This window comes from Passer montanus, unplaced genomic scaffold (assembly GCF_014805655.1).
Source record: "Passer montanus isolate IOZ18808 unplaced genomic scaffold, ASM1480565v1 scaffold106, whole genome shotgun sequence".
Taxonomy (NCBI): Eukaryota; Metazoa; Chordata; class Aves; order Passeriformes; family Passeridae; genus Passer; species Passer montanus.
In genome coordinates this window covers 919,796-943,954 of record NW_024357170.1, presented here as the reverse complement: position 1 = coordinate 943,954, position 24,159 = coordinate 919,796, and the positions used below count along the sequence as shown (strand labels likewise).

The window sequence follows — 24,159 nt, the reverse complement described above, 5'->3', positions numbered from 1 at the left end:
TAAAAACACAACAGTGCTTCTGAGGTAGGCTTAAATCTCCTGAATACTCTGCTTGGTGTTGTGGCCACATGGAAGATGTCAGGGTATCAGTAACATCAGGGGAAAAAGGCATTTTCCATTTTACATGTATATTATTTATTTCTCCTCCTATCCTCTACCTTGTTCTGATCAGACATACCAGGGCACAGAACAGCTACTCGGGATCTTAAAATACCTTATTGCTTCCCTTCTTCATTTTCTTCTCCCTGTCCCATATTTCCTTCCTTTTCCTTTCCTACAAGGTAGTTGTTGGAATAGTTAAGCTGGAAGCTCATGCTCATAGGAGGATGCCAGCTGGCACTCTTGGGAGCATCTTGGTGAAGGCAAGGAGTTTTACTGCTGTAGCTGCTCTGGAGCAGAGCATTTTATCAATTTCCAGCACAAATTCATACTCTACTTTAACCACAGAGTCAACAATCTCTGTTCCCACACAGCCCCTAATCCTCCAGTCTCATCAAGCTGTTCCCATCCTCTCTCATCCTTGCTGGCAGGGTTTCACACTCCTCTTCTGGCCACCACTTCATGCCCTCCACACACTGTGCCCATTTCACAAACCCAAACTGAGATGCCCAACCATCTCCCTCCTCAGGCAGTAAGGAATTATGGTGAAAACACATCAGTAAACCTGTTAAGAAGAAGAAAAACTTTTTCAATAAATCAAAATATGGACTTACCTGGAGGACAGTGCACGTGGCATCCTTCCACACACTGCAGAGGACACTCTAAAGCCTGGGGGTGTTGGCACGTGACAGGACAAGCAGGTCCACAGCTGTTATATCTCCATTCACATTGATAATCTAATTCCTGTTTATTCAGGTCCTCACAGCTTTGTGCTATGCAGGGACAGAATCAGAGGCAAAAAAAAAGTCAAACCAAAGTGTATATCCACCATGCCTCTCAGAACTACGACACCAAACATTGTAAAAAGTGGACCACATATATTTAGAAAAATAAAGATTTCCACTTTAAAATAAAGATTATTTTACTACATTATTGTTTGACTACCTTCATAAGCACAGACCACCTTCTCACACTTACATCTTTTTTCACACAATGGAATACTTGCTTTAGACCACAAATTCTTAGGTTTGATAAAAGCAAGTGCAACACAGCCCCAAACTGTAAACTTTAATTGATGCACACGTACATATATATTGCTGAAACTATTTCTTCCTCTAGATTTTGTACCACAGGCTACTACATCCCCTAACTGATGGAACAGGTTTTCCAGGTACAGAAATAGAACAGGGGATGGGAGTGTCAGAGAGAGTTGTTAGCCCAGCCCCATTAATGTCAAAGTCTCTAGTCATCAGTGGGAACAGAGCTAAATCTGACCAGTCTGAGCCAAAACCGTGCACTTTTGCACCCAGTTCTGCCTCGTGTTTTCTGTACTTACGGCAGAGAGTCAGTGACCTCCAGTGAACGGCCACCCCTTTCTGCGCGCAGGCGTGCGCGTAGGCCGCGACGGTGTCGCAGAAACACGCGCAGTCCCCAACAGACTCACAAGCACAGGTGTCATACAGGCAAATGTCAATGTAGGGCTCTGGATTCACCTACAGGGGAGAAGGGCAAAGAACATTATGAGTCCTTTATCTTCTTCCTGTATGCATCGTTAACCTTCAGATGGTTTGCTGCTCCACTTGCCAAGAGTCAAGGCGCCACATAAATCAATGCAAATCTTTCTGCTGATATCAGCAAGGACTGCAGTTTGCAATCACTTAATATTTTTAAGCCTTGTCCCCATCCCTCTCATGCAGCAGCTTGGGTATAACACAGCCTGAAAGGCATCGCATTGGCTCAACTCCCCCTTGCCTCAAATCTCAACCCTTAGGCTTCACTTCACGTACAGTTCCTGGACCATACAGTAAAATTTCCCTTGGGAAAAAGTTACTTCATAGTTTAATAGGTGTTTTCCCATAAAGGTGCATTTTCCCATAAAGCCTCCACTATAGGACAAGGTGAGAGATGAGAACACCAGCCATCCTTCACCAAGTCCTATGTGCTGTCAGCACAACCACACTTTTTCCCTCAGCTGTAATCAATGCCAGCACAGATCATGCAGGATTGAAGAATGTGAAATATGTGACCCGATACTCACCAATTTTGTGCATTCTTCAAAGACACTTCCAGACAAAATGCTGCATGATGATTCTACCATCATCTGCTTCACTATATTTCCACCACACAGTGGAGACATCAAGGTCTGTTCCAAGCTGGGCTTAATATTGTAAGAGACAAGCAGAGATTGTTTTAGCCTTGTCTTCAGGACCTTAGGACTCTTCAAATTGAAGTGAGAGACTCACTAGCAAAGGAAATTGTTTCTCTGAGTAAAGTTTCAACCTGTTGCACAACACACACAGATCCTGCTGCAGCAGAGCAGATCACCTCCTTGATTTTCTCCAGCTCTTACTTGTAACCTGAAGTTTTAACTCAGATTTAGATGACAGGAAGACCCACTGTACCAAACACCCAATCTAACAAATGATCATTCACAGCTCCTCACAAGGTCCACGAGACTTAAGAATATCATTGGATTTCACCAGACAAAACCCAAGACTGCTGCTGAATAAAAATAGCTCAGTAATCTTCCCTCATCCCATTTAATTTATCTAAGAACAAGGAGCACTAGTATTGACACAGAATTTAACACAGCAACCCTCTGCAGGTCCTGTCCTGTGCCTATGACACTGAAATGAGAAGCTGCTCCTTATCAGTTTGACCCTGAGGTCTCATATAGAAAGAAATTAATCTGTGCATTCCATTGTTTGTAACGGACAGACTAAGATTTCGAATATAGAAATTTGAATAGGGAGAAACAAAATTTTTATTTGAATTCCCTCTGACTGAAAATTACAGCTATTTTTTAAAGATTAAACTCTAAAATGAGATTTCCAGTGATAGCTGGATTTCAAGCATCTGGGCTGGATAACTCTAGGAACAGTCTCTACTATACAAATTGGCTATTTTAACATTCCTCTGAAGCCAGGCAGTCCAGATATTTACATAAGTTAATTGGCCTTTTACCAGATTTAAAGAAATAATAGTATTTGGCAAAAAACATTGGGGAAGGAGTTAATTTCTAATTATTTTAATCCTTCCAAAGCTCTTTGTCCACTCTTCACGGATAGTGTAGCCCACACTAATTAGTTTTCACAGTTCATTCACAATTACCTTTGCAACATCAGCACAGCGGGAATTAACTTTCCAAGAATTCCCAAAGTCAACTGGATCTACTTCAAGGTGTTCACTGCTGCTGGTCAAATCATTGTTTTGGATTCCATCAAAATTTCCACACAGACCACACACTTGATCCTTGCAGGGAAAGAAACACAGAAAGCATTAATCTTACAACTGTAGACCAGCTTAGGGTTTTTTTAAGAAGTCATTTTAGCCTGGTGTTTTAATGTCATGAGGTTCAAAAATTGAATTACCCACACCCTTGCCAAGGCCACTCTCTCAGAGAGGCCATTCTCACTCTCTCAAGGCCATTCTCTCTCAGAGAATGTGTAGCTCCCATTCCCACTCTGCTTTGCTGCAAGCAGGACCATGCTGTCCCCAAGGACTCCCAGAAAAAAGGACTGCTCTAATCAGCAGTGCCCAGTGGCTCTCTTTGGAGTATGTCCCTACAATCCCATTTTATTTTTGGAGATTGCTGTCCTATCACCATCACCAGTAAATCTGATTCTTATGCTGCTCTTCTTGAATAAAGAAGAAATCACTCATGGTTATTCTGAGGCCCCACAGCACTGATCCTTTCTGTCATAACTCTTTTCCAATGATCCAGGATTTGGCCCTTATAGTTGAACAAGCAGGAAAATAAGGCAGTCCTACAGTACTACCAAACAACCCCTCAATTTTTGAACTAGTGCCTAATATACCATGACAATCTACATTAAAAAAAAAAAAAAAAAAGCCATTCCCCAGGGACAGATTAAATGCATTCATTAGAAAGAATAAGAGGTGAAGCAAAAAGCACTTACTTTGAAATTGCCTTTTAAGATAATGGAGACTCCCATGGCCAGGTCCCAGGTCACACTGATGCTTTTGCCCAGTAAAATGATGTAATAACGGCCAGATTTGATGACATCTAAATTATCATTTTCACCCTTAGGAGGTACCCTGATGTTTACCTGAATGAGAGAAACACACTGTGCTATTAGCAGTGTCTCTAATTATTATTTAAGGTAGGTGATTTTCCCAGTGGGACATGTTAACAAGTGCTTCCAATCATGCTGTTCTCCAGAGAGTTTCCATACACTATCCAGATGCTCCAGAGAAAACCAGAAATTTGGGATACAGGTACAGTATTTCAATCTCATCCCATTTCCAAAGTCTGTGAATGTGGTCCCAGGGTATAATACATGATGCCAATACATGAAGCAAGGCTGGTAAAGACAGGGTATACTCAATTAATCACCAGTTTAGTATTGGTCACTGGTTCACTGAATAATTACATGTTGGTTTGGGCTTTTTTTATTCCAGCTTTTTAGGAAACTTAACAATTCTGTCCTTCTGATGTCATAAGAGAGAACCACACATATCAGACAGTGGCCTCTGAAAGACCAGTCTTAATTTGGAGTCAGGAAGGACCTTCTTCGCAACTAACTACACCTACAGGAAAAATCCAGAGAGATTCCTTTCGGTGTCCATTCATTTTTTCCATCACTTTCCCTTCCCCTGTGTGCCTCTTTCTTTTTCCATCTGTCTGCAAATTCACTGCCTCCAGCTACTAAGAATTTAAGAGATTAATTTAAAATGCTCTTTTCTCGCCACAATTCCCTTTCAATGGGAACTCTAATAGGAATATTAAACACATTTGAAAAGTCTGGCATGGCTGTTACTTTAAGCACCATATTAATGCATTAACTGCTTAGTTCTGGAAGAGGCAGATGAAAACTTTTAATCAGTACAAATAGCAATTAATGTAAGGGAGAAAGAAGAGCCCAGAAACTATTTACCCACTCCCTTACTTTGAGGGCAAAATATTTCCTTATCCCACTATTCTTTCTTGCTCAACTCAGTAAAAGCTCAGCACAGTAATTAAATTATTTTAATCTCTGAGCTATCATCAGAAACATTTATCCCAGAGAAGACAGTTTACATCTTCCGTGAATTTCTTTAGGAAGGTCTTCAATGTCTTTAGGGAAGATATCAAAAGATATTTTAGGTACCAGAAGCTTTTTAAACTTTCTCCTATGCCCAACATATTACTACACAGTATAGTCACTTGACCACTTAAAATTATTCAACAGTCTTTGTCTTTCCAAATTCAGAGGGTTCCAAAACACAGAAGAGGACAAAGTTGAGATGGGAGGTTGACCTAAATTACAGAATTTTTACGTTTATGGAGGCTTTTTGCCCAAACATGAAGTCATAAACTTTTGACCTTGTAAACTTGCAGATTTGTTTCAGAAAATCAAAAATTATTTCATTTTGTTTTAAATGTCAGCCAGAACTGTAACATACCAATTAAACCCTCCTTTACCAGCCACAGTAGAAGCTGCTCTCAAAAGATATAATCTTAAAACAATGTTAATTGGAAACATTTTAATGGCCAAAAGAATACCTGATTCTTCTGCTTGCTTCTAAGGATTCTTGTGGAAAACGAGTATAGAAAGTCATTACTGAATAAGAATCTGCCTAGGAGTCTCCACATCCATTGGTTTTCCTTAATTTCTCTTTTAGTTGTTGTTATTTCTAAGCAAACCTGCTCTAGATATTATTACACTGAGCCTTAAACTCTCAGAAAAGACAACTGAAAATTCACTGTGGACAGTGCTGTAATACAGACCTAGATCTTACAAGGACAGGCTCCCTCAGGAACCAAACATCCTCTGATGCTGGAGCTGCTGGAAGTCTAAATCACCTGCTGTTATCTTCTGGCCCTTTCTTATATATCTAAATGGAATCATAGCTGTTCTGAAAATCTGTCACCTAAAGAAGCTTTCAGACAAAGCCAAGCTAGATGGAATGATCCCTGCACTGCTATTTGCCCTCAGCCAAGTCAGGGATTCTTTAGCAGTAGAAATGAAAAACTGGAAAACCAATATGTCTTGTGTTCATTCCTGCAGCACCCAAAAGCCTGTATGGATCCTATGCTGTCTGTGCACGGCACAGACACCTTTAATAAAGGTCATGTTTTTCTGTTCCTGCCAAGGCTCAGTGGCAATTTGCAGGCAATTCCAAACCTGGTATAGCTTTGTCTGTTAACCCAAAACCAGGCAAATGCAGAGTGGTTTCACTGGGAAGATTCTTGCAAATATCTGGTCCAGACACCAGCTCAGAGCACAGGACTTCTAAAAAGGCAGGGACTGAAACAATAATCCACTGCACCCCTGCAATGGCTAAGCTCACAGACAGTGAGAATTGTTACAGTGCTAGAGGCAAAGGGCTGAACTGTGCCCTCTGGAAAGCTCATTTCCTACTGGGAAGGGACATGGGAGGTGGAAGCGATTCTTGGTCAATTCTTCCGTGGTTGTTGGTAGAAAAAGGAAAGGAAAAGAATAATATAGTCAGGAGGATATTCCATCCAGCAATTTAACAGGACAAAGGACAGTGGACATTCCAGTATCATCTTGGAACAGTGACTCTTTTTTTTTCATGTGTATGTGTGTGCTCAGTCCTTCAGATTGCTAAATTAGCTCTGATGTTTTACTAGCCACAGGTCAGTCATCTCTTAGCCCTTCCTTGCACTTCAACTTGCTGGAAACAGGCTTTGACAAACCATGTTTAGAAAGGGTCTGGAGCGCCCAATACATGAAGGATGTGGAGCTGTTCGGATGAGTCCAGAGGAGGCCACCAAGATGATCAGAGGGCTGGAGCACCTCTGTTGTGAAAACAGACTGAAAAAGTGGGAATTGTTCAGCCTGAAGAAGATGTTCCAGGGAGACTTTATTGCAGTCTTCCCATAGCTAAAAGGGCTACAAAAGAGCTGGAGAGAGACTCTTTATAAGGGTCTGGAGTGGGACAAGGGGAATGGCCTCACACTAACAGAGAGTAGGGTTAGATTGAATATTAGGAAGAAATTCTTCCCTGTGAGGGTACTGAGGCTCTGGCACAGGTTGCCCAATCCCTGGAAGTGTTCCTGGCCAGGCTGGATGGGGCTCTGAGCAACCTGGGACAGTGGAAGGTGCCCTGCCCATGGAAGGGGAGTAGAACTGAGTAATCTTTCAGGTCCCTTCCAACCCAAACCATTCTATGATTATCTGAGATAAACTGATTGGCATCAAGAAATAGCAGAAATACCAAAACAACAGAAATACCAAATAGCAAAAATACAAAAAAAGCATTATACTTCTGGAAGCAAAATGGATAAATATAATCTTGCTAACCTGATTGTTTTATGATCAAGAACCCCTGAGTGTGAGGTCATTCATGCCTCAGCTTACTGCACAATCTGAAATTATTCAAAAAAAAAAAACAGGAAGGAAAGAGAAAAGAAAGAGTACATACGTTTCCATTGGACAGCTCTATTTCCCCTCCTTCATACAGAATGATAACCCTTTTGGTGCACTTTTCTCCAGTGAAACCACAACCTTCATTTGAAATAAGTATCTGAAATGTTCCAGAGTCACCCTTGCAGAAATCCTATCAGATAAGAAAATAAATGAGTCAGTAATGTAGAGTACTTGAAAAACACACACAGGGAAAAACACAGAGAAAAAAGAAGCCTCAAACAACACTGTGTTCAATACAGTGGTCAATAGGATATATATTGGCATGCCAACTGTTCCCATGTTCATTTTGTTTATGCTTAGCACTGATATTCATGTGTTCCATCCCTTAAAGAGTGAGGCACACTCTGCCAGTGACACACAAATGCATAATTTCAACAGTATTTTTTGGCAAGGAGAATCCATCATGTTACAGTATCTGTGATATTTAAAAATGTATGATGGGCACAGGGCACAACTGAATACACAGATAGCTTAATGTATTGATTTTCTTCTAAGTCCAATATTTCTGAGATACTTGGAGAGTTCCTACTACATTTACATGATGACTCATATCTCTCTGGCATTTTAGATTTCCTTTTTTGGTCATGTTTATTTTTTTCAGCACACACCTTTTAAGAAAAAGGCCCTGTGTGTCTGTCATTTACAGAAAACAGATCTGAATTCTATTTTAAGTAGTTTTGTAGTAGTCTATGGTATTGCTGCCCATAAGACCTTTACACAGAGCTCTCAGTAGTGGCAGAGCAATCACTCCTCAAACATAATCCAGCTGGAATCAAGGTGGGAGCATATTTCAAAGACCTAGGCAGAGGCAGGTTGATCACACATTCCTCGCTAAGGAGAGGACTGCAAGGAGGAATGTGCCTCATCAGGACTCTCCAGGGAAAATAGTAGCCCACCCAAGAAACACATCCCACTGTAACTGCAGAACATTGTTGTTATCAATCAGCAGTGGATCCATCTAGTTTTAGAAAAAAATTTCAGATAAATCCTTGTTTGCACAGACATTTTAAAATACATGATAATTTGCATGTAGATGAGCCTTTATCTTAGTTAACTCCAAATTCTGGCTGCTTCCACAAATCAAAAGTTTGTTTTAGTGTGCTCTGCCTTTATCCCCCTCTCCTCCTTGCTGTGAGGAAAATAGATATTGTCAGGGGACTCCAAGCAGGTGGTGCATGGAACAAGACAGGGATCATGCTGAAGGGAATGAGCAGAGCCTGTGTTCTGGGTGCATTTAGGGAAGGTTCAATGAGCATTCCTGGTCTCACTCAGCCAGATAGCAAGCTACCACTACAGGATAAAAAGGAAAAGAAGAAAACATTGATTTATGGATAGCCAGAATTCCATTTTGGAGATGAGATTCAGACAGCTCTGCTCTGTACCAAAGTGATCTCATAAAGTTCACAATGGCCAGCTGGACATATGACAGCCTGATTTCTATAGAACACAATTCACTTTTCAAAATTCTCAAGACAACTCTGAACACATAAATAAGTTATATTTTTCTCTACTATACATCTGGCTTAGTAATTAGAAATAGTTAACTGATTTATCCAAACACTGAGATTCTCACCTGGTATAAAACTGTTTCTATATGATCAGGCAGCTTTAGCATTTTACATGCTCTTCTTACCTGAGCTAGCACATACTGGCAGTTTCCTGGAAACTTGTATTTCAATCCATCAAATGTCAAGTAATGAGCTGTACCAATAGCAGTGCAGGTGCCATCACACAGATTTTTGGTGCACTCCCACTTTCTCCCCTGGCACACGCTGTAACAGAGAGAAGGGGGCAATGACAGTTCTCCTTATCTCAATGTAAATTACAAGCAAGAGAAGCAAAGTTCTTTAGGCAAAGTGGAAGTGCCATAGTCTCTGCCTCCAGGAGCTTTCTACCACCAGATGAGAGGCTCTCTCATTAACATAAATCAGCACATGTTAGCAGTGGATGCATAAATCCAAACAGTGCATTAAGATTAAATGAATAAGGGATGTATTTCTCTGCTTCTTACAAGCTGCAGCGTAGGACTCTGGGTGGTTTGAATTTCCCTGTTACAAAATAGGTCAGGACAGAGTCTGCTGAATATGGTTTTATACTAGAATTTGCTGGAATATGCTTTTATACTAGAATTTTATTTAGGATATGCTGCTCTGCTTGAAGTACCCTTTCAGCAAAATAGAGCATTTTTCCAGAAGTATCCTGGAGGAGCACAACCTTGCTACAGAAGCTGCAAATATGAAAGGGGAACTCTCCCTTGACATCCACAGGCTTTTAATTAGTGAAATAAATTGATTTGCTAACTAGCAAAAGAATGAGCAAATAAAGTAAAACTCAAAATCAGTGGAGAGTTAGAATACCATTTGACACCACATCTAATAATAATAATTTAATAATTAATAAGCAATATATTGCTGGAGGATGGCAAAACATTCATCCACTAAATGCTCCATGAATGCAGATGGACATCATCACTGCCCCAGGAATTCTCTAACCAAGCTCTGTGAGGGCAGGGAAAGAGGAATTCTATCCATACTTTACAGACATAAAATCTCAAGGATAAAAAACCTGAAGTACTTTCCCAAGATCAAATTGCTACCTGAAGGAAAAACTGGGCACTGAACTGACTTCTGTAATAATGCCTTAACCTGAGCATAGATATTATTCAATCTTGGTAACATTTCACATCATAATAAATATTGTGCAAGACATTTTCTTCAAAGAATGAAACTTCAGTAACATGAAACCTCTCCTCTGCTAACAGTTAGACAAAAGCAAGATTTTGTAAATACGCACATGGACAGATTATAAGGGACATGGGGTGGTTAAATTCAGATTAGCAAATTTCTGCAGTGCACTGTTGCACAACTGTGACTCCAAAATTTTCATTGAGCTCCCAATGAATTCCCAATACATTGCATAACAGAAGGTTTGCCACTGGCTTAGACTTGGAGACATTCCGCTATTCATGAATTAGGGTCTCCCATATGTCAAGTCGGATGTAAATGCCAAATCTGACACCTCTGGCTCACATATTGCCTTTGCAGGTGTTCACATCTGGCTAAGAACAAGTGAGAATGAAAACTCCTGCAACAGCAGTACAAAAAGCAAAAACAAAAGAAAAGGAAGATCTCGACCTCCAAAATGCAGACTCTCAATTCTTATTAATTCTCAAAGCAACAGTAATTTCCTATATCACTTTCTAAATGACATTTGACTTGATATTTGCTGAGAACTATCAAGAAACTTTTCAAAGTCACATAGTGCAAAAAAGCCCTAGTGACATTTTTGAAGGGACCTCATCTCCAGTTTCACTTCCACATTCAAGAAAAACACCTAAAATTTGAGGAAGAGCTTTTTATCAAGGAGAAAAGGCCTGATTTCTAGAATTTCCTTGACCCTAATATTGAAGGAAACTCTATGTATTTGAGAAAATATAATTTGCAATGGTATTGCCAGAATTGTGGACAGTTACATCAATGAAGCAACATGGTTATGATTACTTTAAGATCAAAGATTATATGAATAATTGACAATAAAAAGGCTGATCATGGTTATTGTGAGTAATCTTGCAAACTTTTTAACACTGAGGAGTTTCATGCTGTACTCTTCTTGTTTCAATAAAATTTTCATGGTGTCTACTTTTCAGCTGAGTCACTTTTACTTAAATGCAATGTAAGCAGGTTATAGAATATGTACCTAGACAAAAACATCAGGTTTTATTTCATCTTTTTCCCTTTCAAGCCTATTTTCCCCAGCTTTAATTACAGTACATGGATTCACAATGTTAGATGTAGCTGCAAAGGAAAGAAATTAAACAAAACACTAGGAGATTAATATTTCCATATAAAACCTTCATCCAAGGCTAACTCATGCTAGTTAGGAGTGGTCCCACTGGAAAAAATGCAAAACTTGAAATTACTGTTATTCAAAGATCAGCATACCAAACAAAAATCAAGCATTGGACTCTCCAGTGGTGCTGATTCTCTGACCTAACTCCAGCCAGTCATAGAGAGGATGACAAACATTGCTCCTGGAGTTGCTACAGAGCTGGGCAGGAACATTTAGGGTAGAATGTGTAACAGATTCTTAAGTCTGAGTTCAAAAAACCTCCAGGATTTTCACACTGCTGGTGGCTGAATGTCCTACACCCTGGACTCTTGGAGCTCTGAAGGTAAAGAGCCACCATTCCCCCCCACCACACACATGGAAAATAAAGTACCTCCAGTGCAGCCAATGTGCTGTGCAGGAGAAGCAAAAGTGGCCCACTGTACTTTACCAAAGGCTGTGCTGAGGGCTTCTCTCTATGCAAATTGAGCAGCCCAGAATTCTCCTTTAAACCTATAAATCTTCTTCTAGCAACCAAGAAGGATAATAGTGGAAGACATGGAGCATTCACTCTTTTCTTCTAAGAAAGTAACAGTTTTCCATCTATTTTCATCTTTTTTAATAGATCAATGGCTAGAGCACTCTTTTGAGATATAAGAGGTTGCCCCTGTGTCTTCCTAATTCTTTATCATTTCCCCGAAGAGCTCCTATCATATTACAACTGGTGCATCACATCCCTTCTGGCTGAAAAGGTCTGATTTGACGGGCCTCAGACAGCCAACAAAAAGGGAAAATAGCAAAGCTTAGTGACAAAGCTCAGGCTCCATTCCTCCCACCCCAAAGTATATAGGTCCTAAATTGTTATCTTGTGTTGCAAAATCCACTATCTACTGCCTACAGAGGAGTTGCACAGACACACAACTATTTGTAGGGCACAAGGTAGAGGTTGCCAGACATTGCAAGGAATTTTACTGGATTTTTATACAACATGCAAAGGGAAGGTGCTGTCTGTGCAATTAATAAGCTGCAAAAACTGGCTTTCTCTAAAAGAGATCTGTTAAGTAAACAATATTTGGTGTTACCAGAAACACAGTAGACCCCCTAAAGAGAAAAAATATCCTTCCAGTGGCTCACCAGGTGTTGCAGTCCTTAGTCACTGTTTCTCCCTTGGAATATTCTCTTCCGTTGTGGAAGCACGGGCACCTCTCAGGAGCAACACACTTGTTTTCATGCCGTACCTAAGCAGAACACACAGTTTGTCACCACCTGGGGCTGCTGGGAGGTGGCCATGTGCAGGGTGAGCAAGCAGCCAGGAGCAAGCACAGAACACGTGGATGGAAAATAAAGGTTGAAAGGAATAAAAGAAAGGATGAAGGCCATCCAAGGTGAGAAAGGTACAGTACTACTAATACTTTTAGCCATTAACATAAATAGAGCTGTAGGTACATAAAACACAGCTTGCTCCCACCATCTCAAGCTACTGGGAGAATAGTTGACATTACAGAAGAATGGCACAATGGGAAAATCCAGGATGCAGTGAATCAGGCTAACCTGAATATGGAGAGCAGGTGAATGACTTCTCACACATAACAAACTGGAAAAGGACCTACTAGAAAAGCAGACAAAGGGCCCAGATGGACTAAATATGGAAATAGGAACATCAAGGATACCAGAAGCCACAGTGCCTGACCACCCACATGCAAATGCAGCTTCTGTTGTCACAGACAACAGCCCCTTAACAAAGCCAACCCTCTATCAACTCTCCTCTGAAAATTGCAGTAATCACTCATTTTCTTTCAAATCCCTATTTATTTCCTGGAAAGCAGGATAAATATCAGTCCACTTGAGGATTCTGCTCTCTCTGCAACAGGTTCTGTTGCTAGGAAATAGGACATTATCTTCTATCCAATTTTTCATTTTCACCCTTCTGATCTGAGTTTTCTCTTTGTATAACAAAAAATCATTTTCCCACTTAAACAAAACAAAAAACAAACAAACAAAACAAAAAACTATAGCCAAAGAAAAACAAGTAATGCCTTTAGACTATTCAGTTTTTCCATTCATTTTCTGTTTTCTTTTTCTGTGAATAATTTTCATTTTTAAGACCCCGAGTTTTAGAAAATCAAACATAACCAAAGCTGGCTATGCTGACTATTCACTCAATAGCAGTTCTGGCAAAGCCAGGATAGGTTTGGCTCTTGTTTCATGGAATACCTAAATGGGGAGTCCTTCCCCTTCTTCTCATTCAAAAGTCACAAAATATCACCTTCTCACTTAAAACTCTTTCTGAAAAATCATTAAAATAGTTACTTTTTTACCATTAAATATGGGCCAATGAGATCAAGGTAGTCTGAACGCCAGGTTAATAAAGAAGAACAGCTTTCCCTTTTCCTGTGGGGACCTAGAACTGCCACATGGAACAACCCACAAAAAAGATTTCACAGTGCAGGGACCCATCCTTCATATGCAGCTCCACATGCTCTGTGGCTTATGGAGAGCTGCATTATGCCAAATAAAATCACTTTGATAGAAGCAAGATGGAAACAAAGAAATGCTTTTCTGGATAACGGAGCTGCCTTCAGCTTTCCAAAGGATAGTGAGAAAGTCCAGAGAAGACCAGAAAGAAGAGTTTAATACCTTCTTTCCTTCCTTCCTGGTGGTACTTAGGAAAAAAGCAGGAATATGACCTCATATTCGTGGCTACGTTTCTGAATTTTTGCAGAGTGTTCAGCAACACAGTGCACAATACACTTGAGGGCTGTCTCTGGATACAAAACTAGGGATTAGACATCTGGTTAGTAAAAAGAGAATCAGAACCTCTTCTCCTGGCTCCCTAAAAACTGGTACAGACAGGTATTAGCATTTTTATCACAACCAGCACAGCAACCATAAAACCACCAATAGAAGGAAGAGCACCATGTCTTGAACACTGACTGAGTGGGTGGGTTGGATTCAGCAAGCAGGACACAAAAACCCAAAGTGGACTTGGACCAAAAGAATGATAACTTTTTTCTGCAAAACTCAAGGAATTATGATTTTGTTAACAGTAACACACAATCTATTGGGCCTATTAACACTCCATCCAAAATCTGGGGCACATCTGGGAGCCTGCTGCCATGCCGCACTACAAGGACCATGTGGTACTACAGTACAAGGCCAGGAGCACTATTCACAAGCAGCTGGATTTTCTCTGGAAGTCTTTTAATCCATCAATAGACTGCAGTTAATACAGGAGATTTAGCAGTCCTGAGTGCTTGAGATGACAGGAGGCAACAGCACTGGGAAGACAACTACATGAAAAGACAGAGGTTTATAATGAAAACAACAGCTGTTTGCACCACTCAATGCCCTTAGGATGATGTTCTGCATTCATGGGATTACAAGTGGCTGATTAACAGTTTTCCCATTACTTGGGGATCAAACAGAAATATCTGTTATTTCCTTGCTCTTATTAATTGCTAAACCTTGAAAAATCTTGCAAAAGGAAGGACAATATTACAGGTTTCAGAACCTTTAAGATTCTTCTTATCCACAATCATAGGAGGTGATTGTTCTGCTCTGCTCTGCATTGGTGCAGCCTCATCTTGAGTCCTGGGAGCAACTTTGGGCACCACAATATAAGAATCTAAAGCTGTTAGAGGGTGTCCAAAGGAGGCTGGATGGTGAAGGGTCTGCAGGGGAAGCCACGTGAGGAGTGGCTGAGGGCACTTGGTCTGTTGAGTTGGAGGAGACTGAGGCCAGAGCTCACTCAGTTCTGCAGATTCCTCACAAGGGGAAGAGGAGGGGCAGGCCCTGATCTCAGCTCTGTGTGACCAGGGACAGGATCCAGGGAATGGCTGGAGGGAAGGGTTAGGTTGGAGTTTAGGAAATTTTCTTCCCCCAGAGGGTAGTGGGGCACTGAACAGGCTACCCAGGGAATGGTCACGTCCCCAAGGCTGCTAGAGCTCCAGGAGTGTTTGAACAATGCTGTCAGGCAGAGGGTAGGATTGCTGGGGTGTCTGTGCAGGGCCAGGAGTTGGGCTGGATGATCCTTGTGTGTCCCTTCCAAGTGAGGAGAGCCTATGGTCCTGAAATCCAACTCAATGAACCTAAACTTTGAACTCTTGGTCAACATAATTTGATGAGTATCCCTCTGTCAAGGGAAGCTCAGACATTGCTCTGTTCCTCCTCAACACATGGCGTAGATTTCAGTGGAAAGTTGGCCCAATGCATGAAGAAGCATGGGATTAAATAAAGGAAGTGGGTCAGACTAGAACCCAATAGCTAATAGGCTTTAGAATAAGAAATAGGTTTGGGCAAGAAGGGACCTTAAAGACCACCCAGTTCCATTAGTAGGGACACCTTCCACTAGCCCAGGTTGCTCTGAGCCCCATCCAACCTGGCATTGGACACTTCCAGGGATGGGACAGCCCCAGCTTCTCTGGGCAGCCTGTGCCAGGGCCTCAGCACCCTCACAGGGAAGAATTTCTTTCATAAATTTTTGTTTTAACCAAAACAGCCTCTCACCCTTACTGTGCAAACAAAGACAAGTTAACAACATGTCAGAAGATCAAAATGTGCTGGTTTACATTTGACTTCTCTTTCTTATGTTAGCTGCGTGTCTCTGATGTTTATTTGATGTGCCTATCTCCTCATGAAGACATTGTAACATAGGATGGGCCCACACTAAAAAATATCCAACAGAGAAATCAAAATAGTCAGGTAAATTTCAGTTGAAACAAACTAAAAAAAAAAAAAGCCTTTCAAGCTTTCCTGGTTAAGATGTTTAGGATTTGTAGGGGTTTTTTTCCCTTTTCTACTAATGCATGAAAGTTTTAGAAATAGTTTTATTTCAGCAGTCAGGATGCAAGAAAATATTTCATTTAAATTTTAAACCTTAATTTTTTTTCAGTTGTTGGGAATAGAAAGAAAGTAATTTTCTAATTTTGGAGTGTCTGGATTTTATGCTCTGTGATTGTTCTGTTCCTCTCTTTCCCAAGAAAGGTGGTTAACACTCAATTAATATATTTATTAATATTTTCCAATGGGGAAAAACTGAACTGCAATAAACTAATCTGTGAAGGCATACTTTTGCCCACACTTCTGCACATATGTTATGATTTCTCTTTTCTACTGTGCAAAAGGGTGACAAGTATGGAGAATTTCCCACCTTCCTGATGATCAAAGACACAATAATTATTTTTACGACATACTGAACATTTTTATTTGCTAGAAATTAAAACAATGTAAAATACTAAGTCAAGATGAACCAGAAAACTTATTTTGAAAGAAATTGAAAGAAAGTCAAAAGTTGAAAGTTTGGAAGAAGTTAAAAGAAATTGGGTTTTGTCTTCAATTAATAAGTTACTTGTGAGCATTGATAACTTTCATATGCTACTGTATCACAAAAGAAAAAAAAAAACCTTCAGTAAGAAGGCACCATTTCTTCCAGCATAATATGTGCAAATATTTATGGGAACACATGTTGAGTAATCTGTTACTTCCCACAGACCTTCCTGCAAACAGCAGCTCACCTCTCTGAGTGCTTGTAAATTACGCGGGATTACAGAACACCAATACAGGAGACTGACAAGTAAAATGGTAATTCCTTTTTCCAGTCCCTTTATTGCTCACCTCTGTTGTACAAGCCTGGAAAACACAGACTTTTACTTTGATTTGACTTTGAAGAGCTTTGTCTCTTTGCTCCCAGAGTCTCTGTGTTAGAAAAGGACAGGATGGAAAGGAGATCCTGGTCACCATCCAAATCCTTCTGTAGTGAGGGAGCACAAAGCCTCATTGCAGAGCACAGAAATAAGAAAAAATGGCTCTCCCAAACCTCATCCCATTGGGTTTGGAGAAGGAAACTGCTCTTTGACAACAAGCTGGCAGCTCCTGTGGAGCCAGGAGTCAAAGCCAGGGCAAACAGGACACACCTGAATGGGGACTGGGCTTGATCCTGACATTGCATGGCAGTGGTTACAAGATCATTTCTCTACATGGGCTTCTCCCATTGTGGCTTGGGTGCAGCTCATGATTTTTATTCTCTGCCATAAGGGAAACCAATGAGAACAAGTAATTCCAGGCTGAGTTTAGTGAAGATTAAACCATACTGTCATCTAGTGGACAGAGAATTTATTTCACTTTAAAAAAGAAAAAAAAAATAGTGAGACTTATTCTTCAACTCAAAACCTGACAAATCACCTTGTTGAACTCAGGGGTGTGTTTCACATCACTGCAAAGTCAGCTGGAGTCTCCAGTTCCGAAAGACCAAAGACTGCTCTCTTGGCAACAATTTTATGACACAATAGTTTGTTTTAACTTACTGAAAAAGAATATGAAATACTGTACCAAATATGAAGGTTAATTACTATGGGGGTTGGGGTTTTTTTCCTGTGGAGTAATTATCATAATTTGTTTTCCACAATTATGTCAAAAGTGTACTATTACCATGTCCCAGAACTGAAACCAAAAATCTCAAGTTCCTTTACCAAATCAGTTGAATGTTAGATGCAATAAGAAGCCTGTTCATCCTGGAGCTCTGGGAACTTTAAAGTAGAGAAGCTTTTCTAAGTTTTCTTATCTCACTACTATTTAGGAATAGTTTTCATTTAAAGGATAGGCATTTACAGAAAAGAAGCAACACTTGTTTTTAAAATCACAGAGAAAATTTATGGGTGACTTCAGACTCTGTTCTTTTTCACCTCCAAGACATTTCACAAGCCTGAGCTTTTTTCCAAGATCTAGAATTTTATTTTGGAGTATAATCTATTTATATAAATGTGTGTTTCTCAGCAAAATACAGTAGCAAGTTCAAAATATATGTTTATATTATTGCTAAAACTTACTGCATAATGAGAATTTGGGAACAGCTGTTTTTCTAGTAAGGTAATTGAAGGAATTTGGGGGCAGAAAACACTTAAACTTATTCTGAAATTTGAGGGTTGCAGTGGGATATAACCCTGAACCCCAGAAAGCCTCTTTTCAGTGGAAAAAAACAAGGTATGCTTAGTACAACACCTGCAATTCCAAGACGCACTCTGGCATCCTCTTAGCAAGTTTCAAATCCCACATTCTTTCTCACAGGGAACCTTCAGTTTGGCACAACCCAGAGGAAGGCAGTTGGAGAGATGGAGACTTGACAAGTAGGAACCAGTATCAGCAGAAAGGATGGCTGGATCAGAGAAATCCAATAATAGGTTGGGTTGGAAGGGACCTTAAAGATCCTCTTGCTCCAATCCCCTGCCCCGGGCAGGTATACCTTCCACTAGCCCAGGTTGCTCTGAGCCCAATCCAATCTGGCCTTGGATACTTCCAGGGATGGGGCAGCCACAGCTTCTCTGGGTAACCTGTGCCAGGGCCTCACTACCCTCACAAATAAAGACTTATTACCTCACACCCAATCTAAACCTGCTTTCTGTCAGTGTGAAGCCATACCCCTTTGTCCTGTCACTCCAGGCCCTTGTCACGGGTCTCTCTCCTTCTTTCCTGTGGGCTCCCTTCAGGCATCAGAAGGCCACGATGAGGTCACCCCGAAAGCTTTCTGTTCTCCAGGCTTAAAAATCCCATTTCTCCCAGCCTTTCCTTAGAGAAGAGTTGCTCCATCCCTATGATCAACCTGAATATGGGTGTACTTCTGTCTCTCTGGCTGAGAAAGTTTAGTAAGACTGAGGAGGAGTTTAGGTGCAGAGCTGAAGGAAGACCTAAACTAGTCTTCAAGGCAGGCTTTGGAATTTTGATAAATAATTATTTTTGCAAGCTAAAGTTCATCTCCAATGCTAGTACACGTTCTTTAAGCCAGCCACAACTTGACAGTCAATACTACCCAACAACTTATTCCCAAGCTGCAAGAAGACTGTTGGTAGCAGAGAATGAAGGCAAGAAAGCAAAGAGGACCTGCTTCTCACTGCTGTATTGAAAGCTGCTTACCATCCCTTTTGGACAGAGGCATCCAGATATGCAGCCATGGCTGATACACTCCAAGTCATAGTTCTGGCAGGTCTTGGTACATTCCACTCCTTCTGCTCTTGGGTTGTTGGCAGGACAGATAATTTTTAACATGGGTGATCTGCATGTCAAGCTCCTTTTTACTTTAAAAAAAATGAGTTCACAAAAAGTGCAATTAGAACGCAAGCATTGTTGGCACAGTATTTTTCTAAAAGGTTGATCTTTGATTTGAAAATTAGTTTAGAATATAGCCTGGAGCAACACCACTACACATGACATGGCAAAGAAAACAGCCCCTACTTCCCCTGTAGTGACCTCAGTCAGGCTGTCATGAAAGCAGGTATTTAATACTGAAGCAAAAAAGCTCCACTAAATATAAAAGTGCAATTCCACACCACTGGGGCTATGCAAACACCTCTTGGCACTGTACAAAGTTAGCAGAAAACTGATATTCTGAGAAGCAACAGCATCTTATATTATTGTATTTTGACCCATTTCCCACACTGAATACAGCTACATTGGTGACTGTAAATAGCAGTGCCCTGAGCTTCAATAAAAACTCTTTGAGATTTCAGGATCTGACAGAAGATCAGAATGCCCCAAGAAACTGCAGGATACTATTTCAAGTGGTACTAGCAATATGTCTCTCTGAGGTTTTGTAAGTTTTGACATCCTATTATCAGGAAAAGTATGTCTTAGGAGCATTAAGAGAAGAGTTTGGTGAGATATTCACCTGGAAGACTTCACCTGAAGAAAAGGTGACCCAACCCGTGACACTGTCACTGGTGTCCTAGCAAGCAACATTAAGCAGGATTAAGCAGGTCACTGCCCTGTACCCACAGAGGCATTTACAGTGTTTTCCTCTAGAAGTTGGTTTATCCTGAGAAGGTGCAAGGACAAACAATTACCCTTTGTCTCCAATGCACTGGCAAATACCAACCAGAAATTTCCTCCAGGTCCATTTGTCAGTGTGCCATGGAAGACACTGTGTTTGGCTCTACTGGCGTTCCCATAGGAATCACAGGTTATCCTGAGCTGGAAGGCACCCACAAAGATCACGAAGTTCAACTCCTGGATATTCTCAGGCCTCCCCAAAGCCCCAATAGCCCTGTCCCCTCTGAGACACATCCAGTCTCAAACCTCTTATGCCATGAAAATCCCCTAAGCTCCATCCATGTGTCAGTGGGAAACCCCAAAAGATCCCAGAGCACTGCTGGCCTTTCTCCAATGCTGCAAACCCCAGTTAGATGCAAGAAGTGTTCCTATGCTCCTCTCACAGTCTTCAGCCAAATATTTGATAAACCTGTCCACTGATGGGAAACATGGTAGCTGTCAGTATCCAGGTTTCATGGAGATTCTTGCTGGCTGGAAGGCACACTGGAAACCTGGCAGCAGTGTAAGCTTCAGGCCGCTAAAAGCCTCATTTACACCAAGAAAGAGTTTGCATCCTACTAGTGAGAAGCAGTAGGTATAAAACTGATGAGTTACTTATGTCTTGTGATCCTCAAATAGCAACTGGGAACCTCAGATCACTGGCATAGGTGATGCTTTAACCTTTTCATCTCAAGAGAGACCGCAGTGTCTAATTATAATTAAAATTTTGATAGGTGAGATTCAATGAGCCCTGCACCCTCCCACACATAACTTTTTTTTCTAGCGTGTAAAAAAAAAATCTCACAATATCATAACTGTTGCAACCTCTGGAATTTCTTCTCCAATCTACACTACCAAGAGACTGAAGAGAAAAAAAAATCAAAATGAAATATTAATATTTTAAGGCATACTAACTTCTGGGAGATGGCCTCTCATCAGCAAAAACATCAGCCAGGAAGGCACCAGGAGCTCTGTTTGTACTGCAGTGCATAAATCCATTCTCACAATAGCTAAGAAAAACAAACAGAGCTTATATTTAATGAAACAGCATTCAGCTTTCACTCACACTGATTTTTAGTCAACAGGGAACTTGTCAGAATACAAAACTACACCTCAGTGGGGCTGAGCTATTTTTCTCCATCCATTGTGTCTACCAACATTAAAGGCAAACTTTCCTTAAGGGAGTTTATGGGATACAGTGGCATTGAAACCCAACTGCCTGCTGGTCCTGACCTGCTGGATCCAGTGCAGCTATCCAGTGCACAGGGATAAAGCTAGGCAAGACAATAGTCAGCTTTGCTGAGGAAAGAGGTAAGGGACTACCTAGTTCCTGAAACTTGGGATTTTTGTGGTAGAGAGGAAAAGACACTGTTCCCAAAACTGGTCCTGCCCAGAGATTGCACTCCCACTCCAAGTGTACTGCTACTCAATTTAACAATTAGAAATGCTTTTAAATACTTGTATCTTTGACAAGAGGTAATTAGGTTTTAACAGTTACAAAGTATAGCACAGTACATTAAAGTGACATTTTAAAAGCCCACAAAGTAGCTATTGTCAGTAATTAAGCTCCATTTCAAACTGGCAGGAACTGTTCATAGGACAGGGTTTAATACTGAGTAATTCAGAGTAAGGTGGTATTTGAAATTAATCAGAGATCGATACAATAGCAAAACTTACCATTTGACTTCTTGGAGGCAAAATCATGCCTTTTCTTTAACTAGTTTCAGTGGATGCACAGGAACTGACCCAGTTAACAACTCAAGCCCTCCAAAAACTGGAGTGACGGTGTGTAGGGAAGGGCTATGAATAGTGCACTTACCACATGGAGTAATGATCCGAGAAGACATCCTCTGGCTGGAAGATCTCCCCATCATAGTAACAGGAGCACTGGGACTTGGGCACACACTGCTCGTGCTCATCCAGGTAGTGCCCAGGGGGACAATAGCACCCCTCCAGGCACAGCTGCTCACAGTCCTCCTCTGGGTAGGACAGGGACCGGCACGTCTGGTTGCATGGCGTCCCACACTGCTGGTACACCTGGCCTTCAGGACAGGCCATTGCTGGTGAAACACATGAGGGAGAAGAACATTTGATCCAAATCCAGCTAAAGGAAGAGCTGCCTAAAACAGACTGAGAAGCTTGGGATTAAAAGGTGTTTGCTCAATTTACTCATCAATGGAGTGTTACACCATCCCTCCTTAACTGCAGCACTGGTGTAGCCTAAGGCACTGCTTATATATACACACAAACAAAACCTTACTAAAGGAAATGCCCAATAAATGTCAGGACTGGACTACCCTGCATTCTGATGGAAATTTAGCCACAAAATTTTGCCCAGAACTTGAAAAACAAACTCTGTCTAACCTCTGTTATTATCTGGATCACAGTCAGGATAACCTAACTGAAGCTCTCCTGAAGGCAACCTACAAAAAAGATGGAGAGACTCTTGGCAATGGCCTGGAGTGACAGGACAAGGGGGAATGGCTTCACACTGACAGAAAGCAGGTTTAGACTGGATGGTAGGAAGGAATTCTTCCCTGTGAGGATGCTGAGGCCCTCGTACAAGTTGCCCAGAGAAGCTGTTGCTGCCCCATCCCTGGAAGTGTCCAAGGCCAGGCTGGATGGGTGTTGGAAAAGCCTGGGCTAATGGAAGGTGTCTCTGCCCGTGGCAGGGGGTTGGAATTACATGGTCTGTAAGGTCCCTTCCAACCCAAACCATTCCACAATCCCATGCATTAAGAGCATTACAAGTGTCATGTACACATTCACACCACTCTTCCTTTGCAAGACCTTTAGGGACTATTTGGTCAAAATAAGTAGAAAAGTAGTAGAAAAGTATTTTTCTGCTTTGGTAAACACAAGTGCTGCAAAACTCAACAGACCCACATCCCAGAACCCCTCTGTGATTTCTATGGAAACAGATGCAAATAATGAAGTAATTTAGCTATCATGGAGCCAAACCTTGATATTAACAATTTTTGATGATGAATTCTTTTATATGGAGATTAATTATGGCCTTTGTAGCCATTTTGGCTTTGTTTTTAAAACCTCCACTTCTACAGGGCCGATTTTGAGGCATTCACCTCTGCACACATCAGCATCAGCACTAGATGGCAGCTATGACAACACATTGCAGAAGACAAGAAACGAGCTTGTTTTACCAAGAGTTTGAATTTAACAGGCCTCCTGATAACCAGGAGTTACACTGTCGGTTGTAGCAACCTTCCACAGCAAACAGTTGTAAGGTTGTGAGGAACGATGTTCAGGGAAGCAGCTACAAATGAAAGCTGGCACATTTGTACCTTGCTGAAACCAAGATCAAAGGGTTACAGAGAAAGCCCTTCCTCTTGTCATTCCTGCAGAATGATGTGATAATCCCTACTCTCTTCTAGCACACATCCCTGGGAACTCTGGCAGCCATGGAATAACAGGATAGTCCTGCAGCCTCAGCCAGGTGTTGGCTGGACTAGCAAAGCAAGGCGTATGTGCTGACCAGTGGCTTGTGGTCACCTTCACAAAACTCTTCTGAAATGAAGAATTATTCCTGCCTACTGGAGAGAGACGTTGTTGCACCAGCTTCTCTTGAGGCTCCTGCAGCCCCATACACAGGAGTATAATACTCTACACTGAAAATCCCAGAAGCATCTAAGGCGACATGGACCCTTCTTAAAAGCAAAAATCTCCCAGGTCTGGGACTTGTGCCCAAACTGCTTAATGTACTTTTCACAACACAGCCCAAGAAATGTGTGCTCATCAATACAGCAAAAGCTTCCTAACTCTGAACTGAGCAGAAGATAGACTCTTTCACTGTTACAGGAATTTTTGGCAGCATTTACAAAAATGTGCTTCTGATTTACATAAACCTGATCTTTGCAGTAAATCAAACCCTGAACAGGCACAGCCCCGGGCTGAGGACCATTTTAAAAATAACTTTCATTATTAAAGGCACATCCCAGCAGGACAACCACGAGGCCTCAGCCAAAAGTACTATTTGCTACACATGATCCTCTGGAAACATGGGACTGGTTTGGCAGATTTCAGA

At 41.2% G+C, this 24,159-nt stretch overlaps 1 protein-coding gene across 2 annotated transcripts in view; it reads right to left on the bottom strand.

Moving 5' to 3' along the window:
* Nucleotides 1–24,159, bottom strand: part of VWF (von Willebrand factor) — a 117,939-nt gene that overhangs the window by 56,079 nt on the left and 37,701 nt on the right. For both annotated transcript variants that reach the window (XM_039719799.1, XM_039719806.1), the window contains 11 exons: nucleotides 21,937–22,177; nucleotides 21,033–21,127; nucleotides 19,227–19,387; nucleotides 12,456–12,559; nucleotides 9,130–9,268; nucleotides 7,492–7,626; nucleotides 4,020–4,169; nucleotides 3,211–3,351; nucleotides 2,138–2,257; nucleotides 1,436–1,592; nucleotides 714–872 (listed from right to left, as the gene is read on the bottom strand). In XM_039719799.1, the coding sequence (XP_039575733.1) occupies nucleotides 714–872; nucleotides 1,436–1,592; nucleotides 2,138–2,257; nucleotides 3,211–3,351; nucleotides 4,020–4,169; nucleotides 7,492–7,626; nucleotides 9,130–9,268; nucleotides 12,456–12,559; nucleotides 19,227–19,387; nucleotides 21,033–21,127; nucleotides 21,937–22,177 (1,602 nt within the window). The remainder of the gene's footprint in view (nucleotides 1–713; nucleotides 873–1,435; nucleotides 1,593–2,137; nucleotides 2,258–3,210; nucleotides 3,352–4,019; nucleotides 4,170–7,491; nucleotides 7,627–9,129; nucleotides 9,269–12,455; nucleotides 12,560–19,226; nucleotides 19,388–21,032; nucleotides 21,128–21,936; nucleotides 22,178–24,159) is intronic.